The 16,930-nt window shown below is 41.7% G+C and overlaps 2 protein-coding genes across 4 annotated transcripts; one reads left to right on the plus strand and one right to left on the minus strand.

Annotated features, from left to right (window-relative positions):
- The first annotated feature begins 106 nt into the window (after positions 1 to 106).
- Positions 107 to 15,918, plus strand: LOC144067737 (transcriptional coactivator YAP1-like). 3 transcript variants are annotated; one of them, XM_077591630.1, is made up of 13 exons: positions 107 to 613; positions 680 to 729; positions 1,893 to 2,051; positions 6,884 to 6,956; positions 9,011 to 9,258; positions 9,344 to 9,415; positions 10,762 to 11,019; positions 12,285 to 12,499; positions 12,897 to 13,045; positions 13,893 to 13,972; positions 15,328 to 15,446; positions 15,504 to 15,607; positions 15,670 to 15,918. In XM_077591630.1, exons 7-13 carry the CDS (start codon positions 10,807 to 10,809, stop codon positions 15,837 to 15,839), a joined length of 1,050 nt encoding a protein of 349 aa, XP_077447756.1. In that variant the 5' UTR covers positions 107 to 613; positions 680 to 729; positions 1,893 to 2,051; positions 6,884 to 6,956; positions 9,011 to 9,258; positions 9,344 to 9,415; positions 10,762 to 10,806; the 3' UTR covers positions 15,840 to 15,918. The 3 variants fall into 3 exon arrangements, with proteins under 3 accessions (XP_077447756.1, XP_077447757.1, XP_077447755.1); XM_077591631.1 differs by having other exon boundaries at positions 9,011 to 9,415; XM_077591629.1 differs by lacking the exons at positions 107 to 613; positions 680 to 729; positions 1,893 to 2,051; ... (1 more) ...; positions 9,011 to 9,258; positions 9,344 to 9,415 and adding an exon at positions 10,294 to 10,493.
- On the minus strand, positions 867 to 6,117 carry trpc6a (transient receptor potential cation channel, subfamily C, member 6a). The gene is made up of 14 exons (XM_077591626.1): positions 5,987 to 6,117; positions 5,559 to 5,875; positions 5,355 to 5,487; positions 4,944 to 5,244; positions 4,444 to 4,629; positions 4,220 to 4,384; positions 3,905 to 4,148; positions 2,905 to 3,132; positions 2,554 to 2,818; positions 2,274 to 2,469; positions 1,839 to 2,039; positions 1,711 to 1,767; positions 1,570 to 1,645; positions 867 to 1,491 (listed from the first exon to the last, which is right to left on the minus strand). Exons 1-14 carry the CDS (start codon positions 6,103 to 6,105, stop codon positions 1,364 to 1,366), a joined length of 2,616 nt encoding a protein of 871 aa, XP_077447752.1. The 5' UTR covers positions 6,106 to 6,117; the 3' UTR covers positions 867 to 1,363.
- Positions 15,919 to 16,930: the final 1,012 nt, after the last annotated feature.

The raw sequence follows: 16,930 nt of genomic DNA on the forward strand, positions 1-16,930 counted from the left end.
CTTGTGAATCTGAATTACATTTCATTCAGATTCAGCATGTTTTTCCCCCCGATTGAATATTTCTGGTTTTATTCCTTCATTTTCTGTACCGCTTAACCTCACACGGGTCACGGGGGTGCTGGAGCTTATCTCAGCCAGCTGGGAGCAGCACGCAGGGGACACCACGAGTTGGTTGCCAGCCAATTGCAAAGCACAAGGAGATGGCTATCATAGTGTTCAACCAGCCTACCATGCATGTTTTTTGGGATGTGGGAGGAAACTGGAGTACCTGGAGAAAAGCCACACAAGCCCAGGGAGAACATGCAAACTCCACACAGGGAGATCGGAACCCACTGGGGTTGAACCTTCGGTCTCTGAACTGTGAGACGCGTATGCAAACCACACTCAGCCCTTAATATTTATTCATTAAATGTGTGTGGAACTCTTCACTGTGAGCCACTGTTGCAGTCCGGACTATTTACAATGTTACTCATAGTAAACACGGTGAGCATGCGAAGTAGGTGTAGCGTGACGAAGTGTCTCTATTCGAGGTAAGGATGGAAGATACCGAAAAACTACAAGAAGATGACGAAGAACTTGTGCCAAGAAGAGGATCTGTGTCTGTTATTTGCAGGTATTTCGGTTTCGAAAAATCTGACTTCCAGTGAACCACCATTTTATGCAAGATTTGCCTTTCCAGAAACACCAAGCGAAGTTGGAAAAGTGGCCACAAGGCGGCGGTATTTTACAGTGAGTACATAAAACTTATTTATTGATTATTATTGTTCTAATGTAGTTTATTGGATAAGCTCAGCTAAAAGTTATAAGTCATTTTTAGAAATATGTTTGAAACCTTTATTCCAAAATGTAAAATAAGGACTTTGCACTGTTTTTTGTGTTAGTTTATCAAACAGGTTTGTAAAAATTTCACAGTAAACAATTGTAGTTTTGACTCATCTACAGTTTTTCTCCTTTTCAACCAGTAGAAAATATTGCAAACAGCTAATTATCCAAGGAAATTATGTTTAAATACATTGTAGTTGGCGATACATCCATATCGGGCAGTACTAAGAATAAGATGTTGATTTGTTACCTTCCTTAAGATTTAGTTTCCAACCACTGGTTGCCTTTCCGAAGATAGTCATACAATCCTTTGGGGTCTAATAATCCTTGTAGCAATAATCTGTATTTAGTGTTAAAAGAAAAAAAAGGAAATAAAAAACAAACAAACGTAGAAGTAAAGTACAGTAGTATTGGCATCACGCTATTTCCTTGTTATATTTTACACATACAAAATGAGGTCCATTTGAATGCTTCACAACAACTTATAGAAATCTTGGTACACGTAAAATGAGAAAGAAGTTATGATAATGATAAAGTATGCTTAGGTGGTTGTGGCAATGTCCCCAAGTCTCCTCATCAGCTCATCCAGTGTCTCCGTGTTCTGTGACTTCTCTTCTAAAAGCTCGTAGCGGAGGCTAGATATGTCCTGCTTGATTTCCTTCAACTCACCTAAGCAAAATTTAAAACTAAGCATACTAAATTGTAAAATGTTAAAATGTTTTTAGCATCTGTTACACGTCAGCTCACCTTCCGTGATCTCGTCACTTTCCCGGTTGGCTCGAGCTTTGATGATGTATCGCTTGATGAGACGCTTCATTATCTTCTACAAGGTTATTGAATAGAACTCTTGTAAAATCTTCCAATAAAAATAGTTTATGATGTTGGTACCTGATATCTGGATGGATTTGTGGATCCACTGAATGCTGAAATTTTCCCTTCTCCCATCTGAAGAAAAAAAAAATAACGTCGAAATTATTTGGAAGACAAAATAAACTTGTTGAGCAGGAAACGATCACCTTGTCAAGTTGGGTCTCATGTTTTTTCTCATTCTGCCCTCTCATGTACTGCAGAACCAGAGACTTGATGCCTTTGCAAAGGACCAGCAATGATTTGGGACTTGGAACGAGGTTGAAAGGCACTGGTAGGGTTCGCCCTTCCTCAAAGTAGGAGAACCAGAGTTTGGCTCGCGCAAACTTCCACTCTACATCTGCATCGTCCTAAAATGACAGGTTGGTGGCCAAATATTCACACATAGCAATGTCAACCCGAACCATCAAACAGAATCCTAACTTCCAGCTGACATTTTTGGAACGGTTTATCTCAAATGCCATAACAGCTATGATTTACCACAAGAATGTCTTTAGTCCTCATTTTCCCCCTCCGTATGATTTCTCCCCAGTATAAATATTAGTAAAAGTGTTCTCCCATGATTCGCTGTGTGATTGTCCTACCTCAATCTCCTGGAATGAGCTGTTGATCATGGCAATGAGCATGTTGAGCAGCACGATGACCATGGTGACGTTGTAAATGCCGTACAGCACGTAGCCGATGTTTTCGATGAACTTATGCCCGTTGTTTATGACCACGGAACGGACCTCGGACAAGCCAAATATGGCCCAGAAGAGCGTCTTGAAGCTCTCCTCCAGGCTTTTGCGTAAGCAAGCCAGCACAACAATGACATTTTTTATGATTACGGTTGTCAGAGGCATGGGAGAAATGCAAATGTCTTACGTGGTGAAGGCGTCGTTCTGCTTGACTCCCAAGTAATAGGAGTACAGGTTGAACATTCCAATCATGAAGGCCAGAAAAACCAGAAGGAAGATAACCATGAATTTGAAAATATCCTTCACCGTCCTGCCGAGGGAGATCTGCAGGGGTCCGAAGCTCTCGTTGGCTGGGAGGATGTACGCGATCCGAGAGAAGCTCAGCACCACCGCTACCGCGTACAGACCTTCGGATACCAGCTGCGGGTCCGACGGCAACCAGTGGATCCTCGCTGACAAAAACAGAATAGGATGTCGTGTTGCGATACCGGAAGTCTGATTAGCTGGCTGACCAGAAAAGACGTGAGACCGCGGTCACCCAACGTGAAGTAGAGTATCTCAGGAGGCAGCGTGACATTTTTCAGGCACGTGTAATGCGTGTAAACGTAAGCCTGAGCAAAACGGGCTTGTCTAAAAGCAGAGAAGCGACAACTGAACGACGCCAGGAAGATGGCCAGCATCCCAAAATCCAGAAAGTTCCACGGTTCCACCAGGTACTCCCCAGGCCCCAGACTCCAGATCTCCTTCACCTCGGTCCAGATCATTCCTGTAGCCGGAGAACAAAAGATGATAGATTCCCCAGCTCCATCCATCTCTTCAATTTCTTTACCACTATAGCATACCTGTCAACTTATACGTTTTTCCCTATATTTTATACATTTTTTGATCATTTCAAATTGCGTACCCCATACAACGACTTTTGTACGGGATTTATTTTTAAGTGCGTTTTTTGTAAAACCTCTTTTTACCCATTTCAGCTCTAATCTGGATCGTCTCTGTCACTGGTAGCAAATGAAAACGTCATTGTCGACTGCTAATGTCATGCTTTAAGCATGATATGCGCACGCGCATTCCCCATCCGCTCTTTTCACTATATAAATATAGCGCGTCAGCAAGCAATGTAGCCAGACAGTCAAGCTGTCGGCGTCATGCAGCGACATCTACAGAATTTTGAATTTAGTGCATACAATAGGTGCACTGACTGATTGGGCTCTACGTCAACTTTGGGGAAAATTTTAGACCATGTAAGCGCACCCTATGAGAGTAAATATATGCTGTCAATCATTAATAAGAGGAGCAAATGGGCAATGTTGCTAGGTATGCTATGGGGTCATGAAAGAGTGCCAATCAAAGGGCACATCCACGAGCAACTATTCGTACCCGATGCACAAATTCAAGTCTTTGGTGACACTCAACATGCAACATTTTGGAATGACCCGCACAAAGATACGGGGAAGAATTCCACACAGGAACAACAGAGATTCGGAACCCCAACCTGACAAACATTTTTGTTCTACGCTATGTAGTCATAATCTTACCCATGACCCACGAGACAATGAGAATCTCCATCCAGGTAAAGGGCGTTGTGGTCATCCGGTAGAGCAACCTGGGATCTGTGGCCAGTTGGGACGCTCCCGGCACATGGTGGTGGGTCATGTTGGGCAAGACCGCCGTCCCTGCGAAACGGTCTGCAGCGTTAAGGATAAGCAGGCCCAGGAAGATGGTGAAAGATGAAGCCTGGGCCACAAATTTCATGAAAGGGCTGCGCATCACCCGACCCACCTGGTGCGTAAAGACAAGAATGGAAAAGAAATGCGTACAAGTGGAGTTTTGAGATGATTTGTGGAACTTACCCGACTGCACGGTGCAATCCAGTAGGCCAAAGACAACCCAGGCAGCCCCATGGAAACCGCCAAAACGACCAAGAGTTTTATTGCGGTAGTTTGTTGCCTGAGTCCTGGTAGGTTCTCATACCAGATACTCAATAGCTGTTGTTGGCAGTTGGGGTGGGCTACAAACTGAAAAAGGATGACTTTGAGCATTGGAGCATATCAGAACGGCTTTGTTTTAGTCCGACCTTTTTCAGTTCATATTTGATGGCTAACTTGAGGCGTGTGAGGGAAGGGCGGCCAGGCGGATCGTAGCTGTCTTCACAATTGGTTTCCCCGTTCAGTATGGCCTCCACTTCCTCGGTGCTACGGCACAGGTCTAGGAGGCCCACCACAAAGTCCTTACACTGGCTGGACAAGCGGCAATAGTCGTTCTATGCCAGACACCAAATGAGTTGCGTCAGTTCAATCAATCAAGTTGAAGCCAGTGATTATGGCAGTAGAAAGTGAAGTCTGCGTTGGAGCATTTCCTTGTTCTATTTATAATATGTATATATGCTATGCTATGGGAAAGTTTTCATATTTTGGAACAGTAATTTACATATCCAAGTGTTTTGCAACCTGAAAAATGTGTAAATTGAAACATTGATAAGTAGAGGTACCAATGTATTTGTTCGCACACAATTCTCCCAATAACAGGCAAAACTGAGGGCTCAAATGTTGAACCGTGATTTCACATGAAAAGCACCTTAAACTCCTTCTCGATGTTGGCCAGCATGGCGAGCTCATGACTGAGCTCTAGAGCAGCGAGCACAGGATCCTCACTGGACAGGGAGAGGTAAGCCGGACTAGCCAGGCCACGGTAAGCGTTGATGCGGGAGCGCGAGTGGCTGAAGGAGTCAAACTGCTGCTGGTAGTTGCACGAGTTGCAGCTGCAGAAGTAGTCATGGGGTGGGTCGATACGAGCCCCCTTACTCAACAGAGTGTGGACGATCTCGTATTCCTGGCAGTGCGCCGCCAGGATGACTGGTGTCACGTCGTGGGAGAACCTGGAGTGTGTTTAGAGCAATTTTCACTGGACTGAGGCTACAAGTCAGTTTTCAGAACGTAGGAACACCAATCCAGAACAAAAATGGATTTTGCCTGTTCCGTATCCCACCTGGTCCCATCTTCATCGTAAGCGTAGAAGTCATCTAGCCTGTCCACTTGAGCGGGGCTGGCTGTCAGACGACGGGCATCTCGGAACGAAGGGTGCGCGAGCAGGGCCTCAGTGATGCGGATGTAACCCTTACCTTCAAAATGTTCCACATCATTTCATTTGATCACTTCAAGTGCCACGGGCAAGTTAGAAGACTTTTCTTACTAATGGCTAATAGGAGGGCATCTCCCACCCGCGCCAGGTCTGGCCTCCCCAGCAGCAGCTCCGTCACCTCTAGGTGCTCATTGGCCACGGCCAGCTGCAGGGCGTTCTGGCCCATGTAGTTGACCGTATTGACATTCAGGTGGGGGACCTGCAGAAGCATACGCCGCACCTCGGGGATGTTGCCGTATTCGGCGGCTTCCAGGAAGCGCTGCTCCGCCTCGGATGGGCCCGCGGACGCTTCGGTGAACATGAGAAGCGGGCCCCGCAGGGCCTGCCGTCGCTTGGCGCCGCTGAGACGAGCCAGCATTTGCCCGTGGCTGCCACATTGTTACAAACATGACATATCTATTGGCCGCTTTGGACGTAAACACAAAGGACGCAGACAAGCTACTGACATTCATTCCCAAAAGTCTTAAATCGAAACTCACCCAATCCATCGGTTATCCTCGGGGAAACCGTCGTACGCCAACAGGTTGTCCTGGCTCCTAGCTCGCCGGCTGTCCGGGCTTGGAGTGGTCGCAATTGCCGCCGCCTGCGTGTGGTTCATCTCGGAAAAAGATCAGACCGACTAAGTGAATCACATCGGTGAGAGTATATAGTAGGACTTTTTTTTGCCCTCCCTCTCTTCATCCTTTTATCCCTCCCTCCTCTCTGTTGTACTCCTTGAGAAAGAATGCATCCTTTAAGGTCCTGATGTACTTTTATGTGGATTGTCCTTGTGATCTTTACAATCGACAAAAACAGAGAAATAGTCAGCTAAAATAAACTTCCTAAGAATTCAAATGAGTTTGTCACAAATAAACATCTAATTCATTTGAAATAGAAGGCTTGCGGGCCAATGAACGACGGAGAATGGCAGCCATTAGGTCACCATAAATTCTAATACAGAAATGAACATGATCTAACAATCTAATTTAATGTAATATGATGTAATATTGCTTATTTTGAAATCACCTAATTTAATCTAGTTTTGTTAATGTTATGTAGCATGGTTTAGTATAACATAGAATAGGTTTATGGAGAGCAAATTCAAAACAGTGAAAAAACCTTTTGCGGTAAGTTATGCGGTTAAAAAAGAAAATGCAAAAAGTGTACTAAATAATTAACACGAAGCTACCGTATAAATAACTACATTTTGACCGGTTGCACTAACTCTAAAAATAACAGAATGTTGACTATCTTTTATTTTTAAATACAGAATTCCACCCTAAAATGTACCATTACTTACAAGTATTTGACTAATTTTGTGTATTTAAAACAGTAACATTCTGGCAACCAAAGCTTCCAGTATTTTACCGTAAATCTAACGGTTATTATTTTTCCAGTGTACAAGATGTGACCGTACCCATAGAAAACCCATGCTGGCACAGAGAGAACATCCAAACTCCACACAGGAAGGTCAGTAGGATTCAACCCTCCATCTCATAACTGTGAGCCACACATGCTAACCACTCATCCACCACATTGAATTCATTTAGTTTAATTTTGACTAAATAAATGTCCACTCATGAATATGCATTCTATTTATTCTCTTCTATTGTTTACATTTTTCTCCGCTATTCTCAGCCAATAGTCCAATTGATGGATACATGTCAAATGGCCCAAAAATTCCCCCATTATAAAAGTTCTTTTTTTGTTCAAACATTGTGCGACTATTTTAAACCCCTCCCTAGTTTGCATCTGTGTTCATGTGTGTTCTTGTGCGTGGACGCACGTGTGTTTGTGTGCGTGTCCAGTTGGCTGATGAACAGCAGATGAGATTCCTAGGAGTCCAAATTCCCAGCAGACTTTACTTCCTGTGTCCTTCCACCCTGCACAGATCTTAGTCCACTGTGGGAAAATGGCTCCCCACCTTGCACATATACCCAATTATGCATATTAAGTGCTTTTTTCTTCTTCCACGTAACAGAGGGTGTCATCCCCCCGTCTCCTTTTTTTAAACAATAAACCATCACTGAGTATATAAGAAATACCTCATGGCATCAACATGAGGATATCTGATAGAGCTTCTGATTCACACATTCTGGCACCCGGTTGCCTTTTAAGGCCCTGATTGGTAATGATTGTACGCTTTAGGCTTTTTAGGGCATCGAGCTTTATTCGAGGAGTGCTGGAGAAGGGAGTCGGGAATGAAAAGTGGCACGTATGGATAAACGTCAGTTAGTATCGTATACCACTTCTAAATGGGGCCGCTGTAAAATTCAAGTGTGGACATTGTTTATGTGTGGGCAAACACCTTGAGAGTCGAATGGAACAACTCAACAGGAGGTTAATGTCTTTAGGGTTTCAGCAGCCAGCTTGCTAATATATTTAACCACTGAAATTAATGCCTAAAGTATAACAGCACTTCATGCAAAATAATTTGTTGTCGCTTGTAGTCTCCCTTTTATGATTTTTTACACAACAATTAAATAACAGAATTATTTTTTAAAACTATTGAAATTTTAACCCCCAAAAATTATATATGTAACGTTGCCATCAGCTTTCTTAAAAAAATGATGCTGTCATAAGAGTACAGGAGCCAGCAGAGGGCGTATGCCTCAAATGGAATGAGTGGTTTTATCATTCATTCAGCAGCAATTTGCTTTTATGGTTAGGATGTCTTAGGTTAAGGATGGGGATAAATGATAATAAACAAAGTTCAAGTAAATTCAGGAATTCCATAGCATTTAAGCTTACTTGGAGAAATGAAGAGCACGGACGGCAGAATTGATCTTGTCCTACAATTTCTGTCTGGTTGTAATATGCACATGTAAAAAAAAAATCAAGATTTCAAGGTAAACCAAACTATTATGTTGTTTTTGGTAAAAAACGTATGGTTTGAGAGAAACCCCCAAATATTTACCATTCTTTTACAGTAGCCACAACTTGATAAAAGCTTTTTTCCAAATTTTAGTTGAGTGAGATTAAGTTTTTTTTGTGTGTTTTTTCACGGTTGGCGTTCTTTGCATTTTCTTTTAGTATGTTATTGGTGTTTTCAAACATTTTGAAAGATCGTTTCATTTTTTCGCAGTTTTGTCATGTTTGCGTTTTGGGATTTTTAATGTTTTTTATTTTTTTCACGTTTTTAGCTGGTTTTTTTTTTCACAGTTGTAACCATCCAGTCCCTATCCATCCGTCCAGGCCAAAGACTGCCATATCCAACAATGTTATATACAGTTATCTATCAATGCCAAAGGAGGGATACATCAGTCAATTGTGTCATTTGTAATGATAGAAATATATTATATTTTTCCATTGGGCATAGGGAAAAAGCAATTGAGCAGAAGAGCATTGCAGGTTATACTGTGTTCGATTGATGGCATTCCACTTTGAATAAGGGGCCGCAGAGCGTTTTTGCCAATGCGAACTTTCCCCGGCAGCGAGACGCGATTCCTGCTCATGGAAACCAGATGTGTCCGGGAAATACGGCAGCCGCATTTTGACACAACTAATTCTCTCTCTCATGCCAGCGTCCCAAAAAACCCATCACGTTTCCTCACTGTGATGGAAAAACGCCTCCTCGAGGGTCAGAGCGATTTCTCCCCTTAACTGGGCCATTAAAACGGGAAGCGGGAGAACATTCCGGAGTCCAGATGGAGACACTCACCTCCTTGGAAAAGAAAACAACTGAATGAAAGATGGGGAACGCTGTGGAATGTGCAAAGCAGTTGACGGGGGCCACGGCGCCTGGGGGCCTCCCTTCCCACAACACTGGGGGGTACACCACCACATGCGTCTTATGTTAAGTTCATTCATCGCCTTAATTTTTCACTTTTTACTTTTTTTTGTCTTCACTCATTCAGTGCCATTGACGACAGAAGATGTCCATTTTATTCGAATTGGGAGCCCGGCCGGGAAAGCGACCAATGAATTGAGTGAGTTTTGCTTTTTAAACATAACATTTTTTAAATTATTTGCTGTTGCAAACAAAAAATAAATTTCCCTGAAATAAATATCCATGAATAATTTGACCTCATGCATTAATACATTAAACAGAATATAGGTATAACGTCTCCAGGGACCCTCCAGAGGATAAGCGTAATGGAAAATAAATTAATGAATAGGAATTACAGTAATTACAATTAATTTTTTTGTTTAATTTAACTCTGGCTGCAATTGATTACCCAATCCAATCAGTTTTGATTAGGAGAGGTGACTGACTTAAACTTTATTCTCGCGCAGTCAACGACAATGAAACGTGATTCTTCAACATTAACCATATATTTGACGTATATCACTGTCAATGGCATACAATTAGTTGATATCTGGGCCAGATCAAATACGATGTGTTGGTTTTAAAAAAACATTTTTAAGTGTATTATTTAATAATGTGGGTCAATCTGAAAGTTTTTATTTTTATTTTTTATTTTTTTGCAGTTCGCGTGTTTACCACTAGGGGCGACAACCATCTCTCCTGTTCCCACAAAGAAAGGGGATATAACTATACATATACTTTCTTTTAGTGCAATTTATACGTGTCAAAAAGAAAATCCACGATTGGAAACAATGACTGACGTAGTTAAAATGAGGATTAGGACGCAAGTTTGTCAACTTTTGAACATGTTTCAGTGCTTCCAATGGGCTTTTGTGATAAGCGTAAATGTCCCCCAAGTGTCCTCTTAACGCGAAACGTGGATGTTTTTTTCGCCCAATTGTGCCGAAATGATCTGTTTTGATAGCGGAAAAAATGCGCAAATTTAGCGCAACGGCGGCTTTAAAGGCAGCAACCCCGCCCATGCGCACTATCGCAAGAACGTGGATGTGCGCGCACGCGCACGCACACCAAAGTTTGGACTTCTTGTCGTGATTTTTTTTTTTTACACGCACTTTGTTCCACTTCACCCGCGCGTGGATTTCTTCTTCGTGGAGCGTCGGGGTTCCGTTTTTATGGCTTTTATTCCACTTTAAGGGGTTTTGAAGAAGAGTTGGGGGAGAACGACTGTCTGCGTTAAGGTATGTGGGAGGCACGTTGTGCTCAGGAAAAAAAATTCGAATCCCCCCCACGCCCACGCAAACTTTCTCGCATGTTTCTTAAGACTTTTTTTAAATAATAAAGTTCCGATGAATGGGTTGTTTAGAGACAAGGGGAAAATGGGGGAGTAGTGTAAACAATCCGATCACGTAACCACGTCACACATTGTCTCACGACCCCCCTCCCGTCACGACGTTTACTTGTATTTGTGTTATGGGAACTAGTATTTCTTTTTTCCTTTTCTTACAGATTTGGTGTTATTTGGCAAGCGCGTGACACCCCCGTTTGCCCCACATGGACGCGCACCGTGGCGGCGGTAGTGCGCCCCCTGTCGGCCAGCAAGTGGTGCATGTCCGCGGCGACTCCCAGAGCGAGTTGGAAGCCCTTTTCAGTGCCGTCATGAACCCCAACAAGGCCCCCCAGCAGCCCGCATCGCTGCCCATGAGGCTGCGGAAGCTGCCCGATTCCTTTTTCAAGCCGCCGGACCCCCGCACGCACTCCAGACAGGTTGGTGTGAAACTTTTGCAGAATCCTGACAATATGTCATATATACGTCATGTGGTCAGAGGTGGTCCTGGGTGGCCTGTCTGTCCTCTTAACCCAACACATACACAAAGTACAGACATAAGATTAGATTTTATTATTTCTATTTAGCAAATATATACATTGTCAATACAAACATAGCTCTTCATTCATATAGTATTATTTTAACAAAAATTGACCCAATAGAAGAGTACAATTGTGCCAACATAAAAACACCAATGTAAATTGCACAAAGTACAGACATAAGGATAGATTATATTACATATATTTAGCAAATACATACATTCAGCAAATATATACATTCCAATAAAAATCCAGCTATTTTTTCATATATATAGTATTATTTTAGCATCAGTTGACGCAATAGAAAAGTACAAATGGGCTAACATATAAACACCAATCTGATTTGCACAAAGTACAGATATAAGAATAGATTATATTATATATATTTAGCAAATACATACAGTCCAATACAAATGCAGCTCTTCTTTCATATACTAGTATTATTTTAACATCAGTTGATGCAATAGAAGAGTACAAATCTGCCAAAGTAGAAAACCAATGTGAATTGCACAAACTTAATTACACAAAATACAGACATAAGAATAGATTATATCATATACTATATTTAACCCCCTCTAAATGATAGATTGATTTTCTGACCCACGTATCCATTATTGTTGCATCTATATTGTGCATTAATCGTTACCGTGTGCCTTGTATCCCGGACAGCAGATTCCCCACAACTAATTGAAATCATATACAGCGATGCCTCTAATTACGAGACTAATTCGTTCCAGAAGGCGGTTCGTAACTCGCCGTAACTCAGGCGTTTTATATGAAAAAGTGATAATTCGTTCCAAGGTCCCCAATACTACCCCTGAAACTCTTTGAAAATGATAAAAGTATATCAATTATATGTGCATAAAACACAAACGACAAAAAAAGAAGAAAATTGTCTACTGAGACATGCAAAGATATTTTCATTTGGGGTGGATGGGCGAGTGCCTAAGTAGGGCATTTGGCAGGGGAGTAAACATACATACGCATGCATGTAAACACACAACTTAAAATTATGTTACGTTTGGTTAAATATCGATCCAATCACGATGCCTTCGACACTGTAATATTCCTAAAATGGACGTCTACTAATGATACTCATTTAAAGTCACAGCAGAAGGATAATTGAACATCTATTAACAGTACAGACATTTTTGTTCCTCTATCAGGCCAGTTCAGACGGTGGGGTATGCGCATCTCTCACGCCTCACCACGTGCGGGCCCACTCTTCACCGGCCTCGCTGCCCGTCAACTTGCCCGACGCGGTGATCGCTGCCGCTGTGGCGGGAGCCACATCTGCCTCGCCCGTCATACCAGATGACGTACCGCTTCCGCACGGCTGGGAGATGGCCAAGACGCCCGCTGGGCAACGATACTTCCTCAAGTAAGAGCTGCATTTTATTAAGAAATATTCCACATTTTGTTCTTTTGCTCTGCAAAATGGGAAGAATATATGATCCATTTCATATCTAGATATCAATATGTCACAGCAGTTTAGGTTTTCCAAAATTTGATGAGTGCGAGCTGAAATCAGTGAGATTTTGGAAAAAAAAATAATTGTCAGCTTTTTTATTTTTTTTTTATGGCCTGATTACTCAGCCCTGTTTGAACTTCAAAATTTTAATCTTATGTTGATACCGGGCGAAAGACTCCTACTCGTAGCAAAGTAATGTCGTTATGCTGGAATTGTCATGCAAGTTGTACTGGTCAACCCAGTCTTGCTCCTTTGAGTCACACTTCTAACTTGCTTTGTGGGTGTGTGCGCGTGTGCTGGCATGCAGCCATCTGGACAAGACTACCACCTGGCACGACCCCCGACTGACACAGCTCCAATCGGGCCCCCCGCCACACTCCGGTCCGTCCCCCGCCCACGCTCACACCCTTAGTAATCCGGCTCCCACCACGCCTCCCAGGGGTAATCCAGATGCAGGTATTTTTCCAGAAATAATTCTCTCGAAAATCCAAATAATCATCAAGGTGTCCAGTTTGCATCCTCAAACGACAGACAGGATCATTTCAACTTACCGTATTTTCACGACTATAAGGCGCACTTAAAAGTCTTAAATTGTCTCCAAAATAGATAAGGCACCTTATAATCCAGTGTGCTTTATATATGGAAAAAAAAATAAAATGTGTCATTCATTGAAGGTGCGCCTTATAATGCAGTGCGCCTTATAGTCGTGAAAATACTGTATTCGCTGCGTCAAATCTATTTTAACTGGGAGGGTTGGCCACGAGTATTACATAAAGTTCTGAAGCTACACTTAAGGGCTGGGACATGATTATAAAAAGTTTAATTGATTTGTTTTAGTATTGGTAAAATATTTTATATATAACTACACACATATGTTATTTTTTATAACAAGTAAATATTGTCTAAAAACAAGCCTTTTTTTCTTTTACTGAAATTATACATTTAAGGGGATTGCATTTAATTTTAACAGAGATATTTTGAGATAAAATAATAGATGCTTATACATGGTAAGACTATTTATTTAGTCGTTGCAGTTCATTTGGCTTTTTATTATTACAGTCATCGCAACCCAAAAATCTGATAACCTGAACTTGTTCTGAAAAATTGGGCAAAAATTAGTTTGACATCCCTGTCAATATCCAGTATTATTTTGGGGTGTGCAGAGGTGGTTATTTATCCACTACTACCAGCATAAGCAGAAAGGTCGCACGGAAATGGACTTGATCTCAAGGAAATTACCTCAACATTTTATTTATCTATTTTTTAAAGTACTATCACAATGTTATTGTCTTTTGTCTTCCAGGCCTATTGAGTTTGGTCATGCAGCAGCGCAAGGAGAAAGAGAGACAGAGATGCAAGCAGCACATGCAACTCAACACGCAGGTGAATGGCAGAAAAATAATGCGCATCCACATATATAGAATTTAAAAATATATATTTACTTTTACTAAAACAAACTTTGCTAACCAAAAACCAGTGACTGAAAAAAAGGAATCAAGATCACGATCAAGATATCTCAGTTCATCACGTTGGATTATATATTTTTTTATATTCATTCATTCATTTTTCATTCCACTCATCCACATAAAGATTGCAGGGGGTGCTGGAGCCTATCCCAGCTCACTGTGGTCAAAACTGGTTACCAGTCAATCACAGGGCGCAATGAGATAAACAGCCATTCGTGCTCACACTCATACATAGGGGCGATTTAGAACACAATTAGCCCAGCATACATGTTTTTAGGATATGGGATGAAACCGTAGTACCCGGAGAAATCCCATGCAGGCACCAGAAGAAAATGCAATCTCCGCAAAGGAAGGTTGGAACCCACCACGGATCAAATGTTTGAGTTCAGAACTGTGAGGCGGCCGCTCTAAGCACTCGTCCTCCGTGTAGCTAGTTTATCAAATTGGATTATACTTTAACTTTTTATATGGTTAATGTGAAACGAAATACTGACATTTTATATTAACTTCAACTCGCGTTGAGGTTTTGACTCTTGAGGTATACAAGAGGAATTGTTTAAGGTACTTGCTTCATTTAGTGTTCAGGATAAGAAGTGAATACAATCTAGGCTGAATTTATGATTCTTGTGTGGGCCATATTCAATGATATCTTCGCTTGATTTAAATAACTAGAGCAAGGCTGACCTACAAGTTCAACACAAATAGCCCAAATTTGAAACTGAGAGTGAAAGAGCTGCACCTTGCATCAGAAGCAGCATTAAAAAAAATCCAATCTGCCAAATTATTTTTTAAATATAATTTATTATTTGTTGTTAAGGGGCCCTGATGAATTTGGGTGTGTTTTAAGAGAATCATGAAACGAGGCAAACAGCCACAGTATACAAAATATGATAAGAAGCAAAGAGCCGCATCCATTTTGCCCGGGAGCCGCATGCGGCTGAAGAGCCACATGTTCGCCAACCCTGAACTACAGGCTTGTAGGCTTGTAGTATAGCAGCTTTGTCACAGTAACCTGTTGCTAGTATCTGCTCTTCTTAATCTGTTTCATTACTTCATCACTTACTAATCTGACCTCACCCAAAGTAGCAATGTCACCATATACTGTAGCCTATGAAAAATGAATGAAACATCTGCGAAATAGCGATAAGCATGCGTGAAACTCGTCGGCGTGTAAAAATCTAACCATTATCTGATTTGTTGTTCAAGCCTTAGGGTTCAAACCGAGAGAGAAGTAGTAAAATGAAGTATATTTGGTATGAATTTCTCTCTTAGGATGTAATCGGCGGAGGTAGAAACCAGATGGTTGCTGCTCTGGATCGTGAGAGAAACACGCTTGCCCCACCCGTGGACGTCCGGATCCGAGCTCCCGCCCACGAACCCGTTCTTAATGGGTGAGTGTCCTTATCGAGGCGGTGTTTAATCATCAGGTGACCTTTGTTGTGACGCAGCGGCGCGCACTCCCGCAACGAGAGCACCGACAGCGGCCTGAGTGTCAGCAGCCTACCACGCTCGTCCGAACTGGCGCTGGCGTCTTTGGAACACATGGACACCGGTAAGGCTCGCGGCTTACGCACTTGCGTTTGATGATAGGAACGAACAAAATCTGGTCTGCAGGCGAGTGCGGCGAGTCGTCCACTTTGCAGGACTCCCTGCCAGCGATGAGCGAGGGTGAGGAGTTGATGCCTTGTATCCCAGAAGGTCTGAGTTCGGACCTCCTGATGGACATGGAGACAGTCCTGTCTGGTTCGCACATGGACAGGGACAGCCTGCTCACCTGGCTATAGAGACGCAAATTTTTGTCTATTCAAGAACATTTTGCATGGACGAGAGAGTCGTCATTTGGCAACATGTGACGGAAGGAAGGAAGGAAGGAAGGACGCCACAAAAAACAAACAAACTAGAAATACAATGAAGGAAAGGTGTTTAAGCTTTAGTCAAGAGAAGTCATTGTACAGATTTGGTTGTGGTTTCTCAAACTGGGTGTAGTTCCCAATACTAAGGGGTCAATATTAGGGAAAGGCAAGATAACAAATGCACTGAGTGTAGTATGTAATGTCTTCTCTATTATTATGATTGAGCTTTATATTGGGAATCGTTTTTTTTTAAGTGATGTTTGTTTTCAAAGTGCAGTACTTTTTAAAATCTTGCCAGGATACGGCAAATGAAGAATTTTTAAGGCCGCTTAAAGCCGCAACATACTCATTAGAGATGTTGTTGTTTTTTTTAATGAAAATGAGGTCACGCAAACTACTCAGTGCAACACTAAATCATTATTTTGGGACGATGCATGACACTATACGATTTATATATATAATGTGTGTATGTAACATAAGTGTTTACCTTTTACAGTTTTGTATCTTTTGTTTAAATGCATGTTTTCAATAACAATTTATTTTATCCGCAGTATTTGTTTCCATAAATACAAGGAAGTAGAGCGTAAAAATATGTTGATATTTTAATATAACAATTGTTTTAATAAAATGTGATGTTTAAAGACAAATAAAAATCTGAAACTTATAGCCAGATACCTGACTATATTTTTATCCAGTGTGATAAAAGTAAAAAAAAATAACTTCCAATGACAGGGGATAGATGGCAGTGAACCATGATCACTCGTAAACTGCTTTATCCTTACGAGGGTCGAGGGGGCAACTACTAAAGTACAGCCTGAACTGGTTGCCAGCCAATTGTATTTAGTATAATTAACAAGGAAATAATAAAACAACTTTATAGCGCAAATTACTTATGTTTAAAAAAAATAAGCATTGAAGCTGCTTTTATGAGTATCAAGGGGTTAATCATTGATTTTTTATTAACCTGAAAGTGAAACTGGTGGTCTTTAAACGTTTTTAAAGTTTCATTTTAAGGTTTTTAC

The sequence above is a fragment of the Stigmatopora argus genome, chromosome 22 (genome assembly GCF_051989625.1).
Source record: "Stigmatopora argus isolate UIUO_Sarg chromosome 22, RoL_Sarg_1.0, whole genome shotgun sequence".
Taxonomy (NCBI): Eukaryota; Metazoa; Chordata; class Actinopteri; order Syngnathiformes; family Syngnathidae; genus Stigmatopora; species Stigmatopora argus.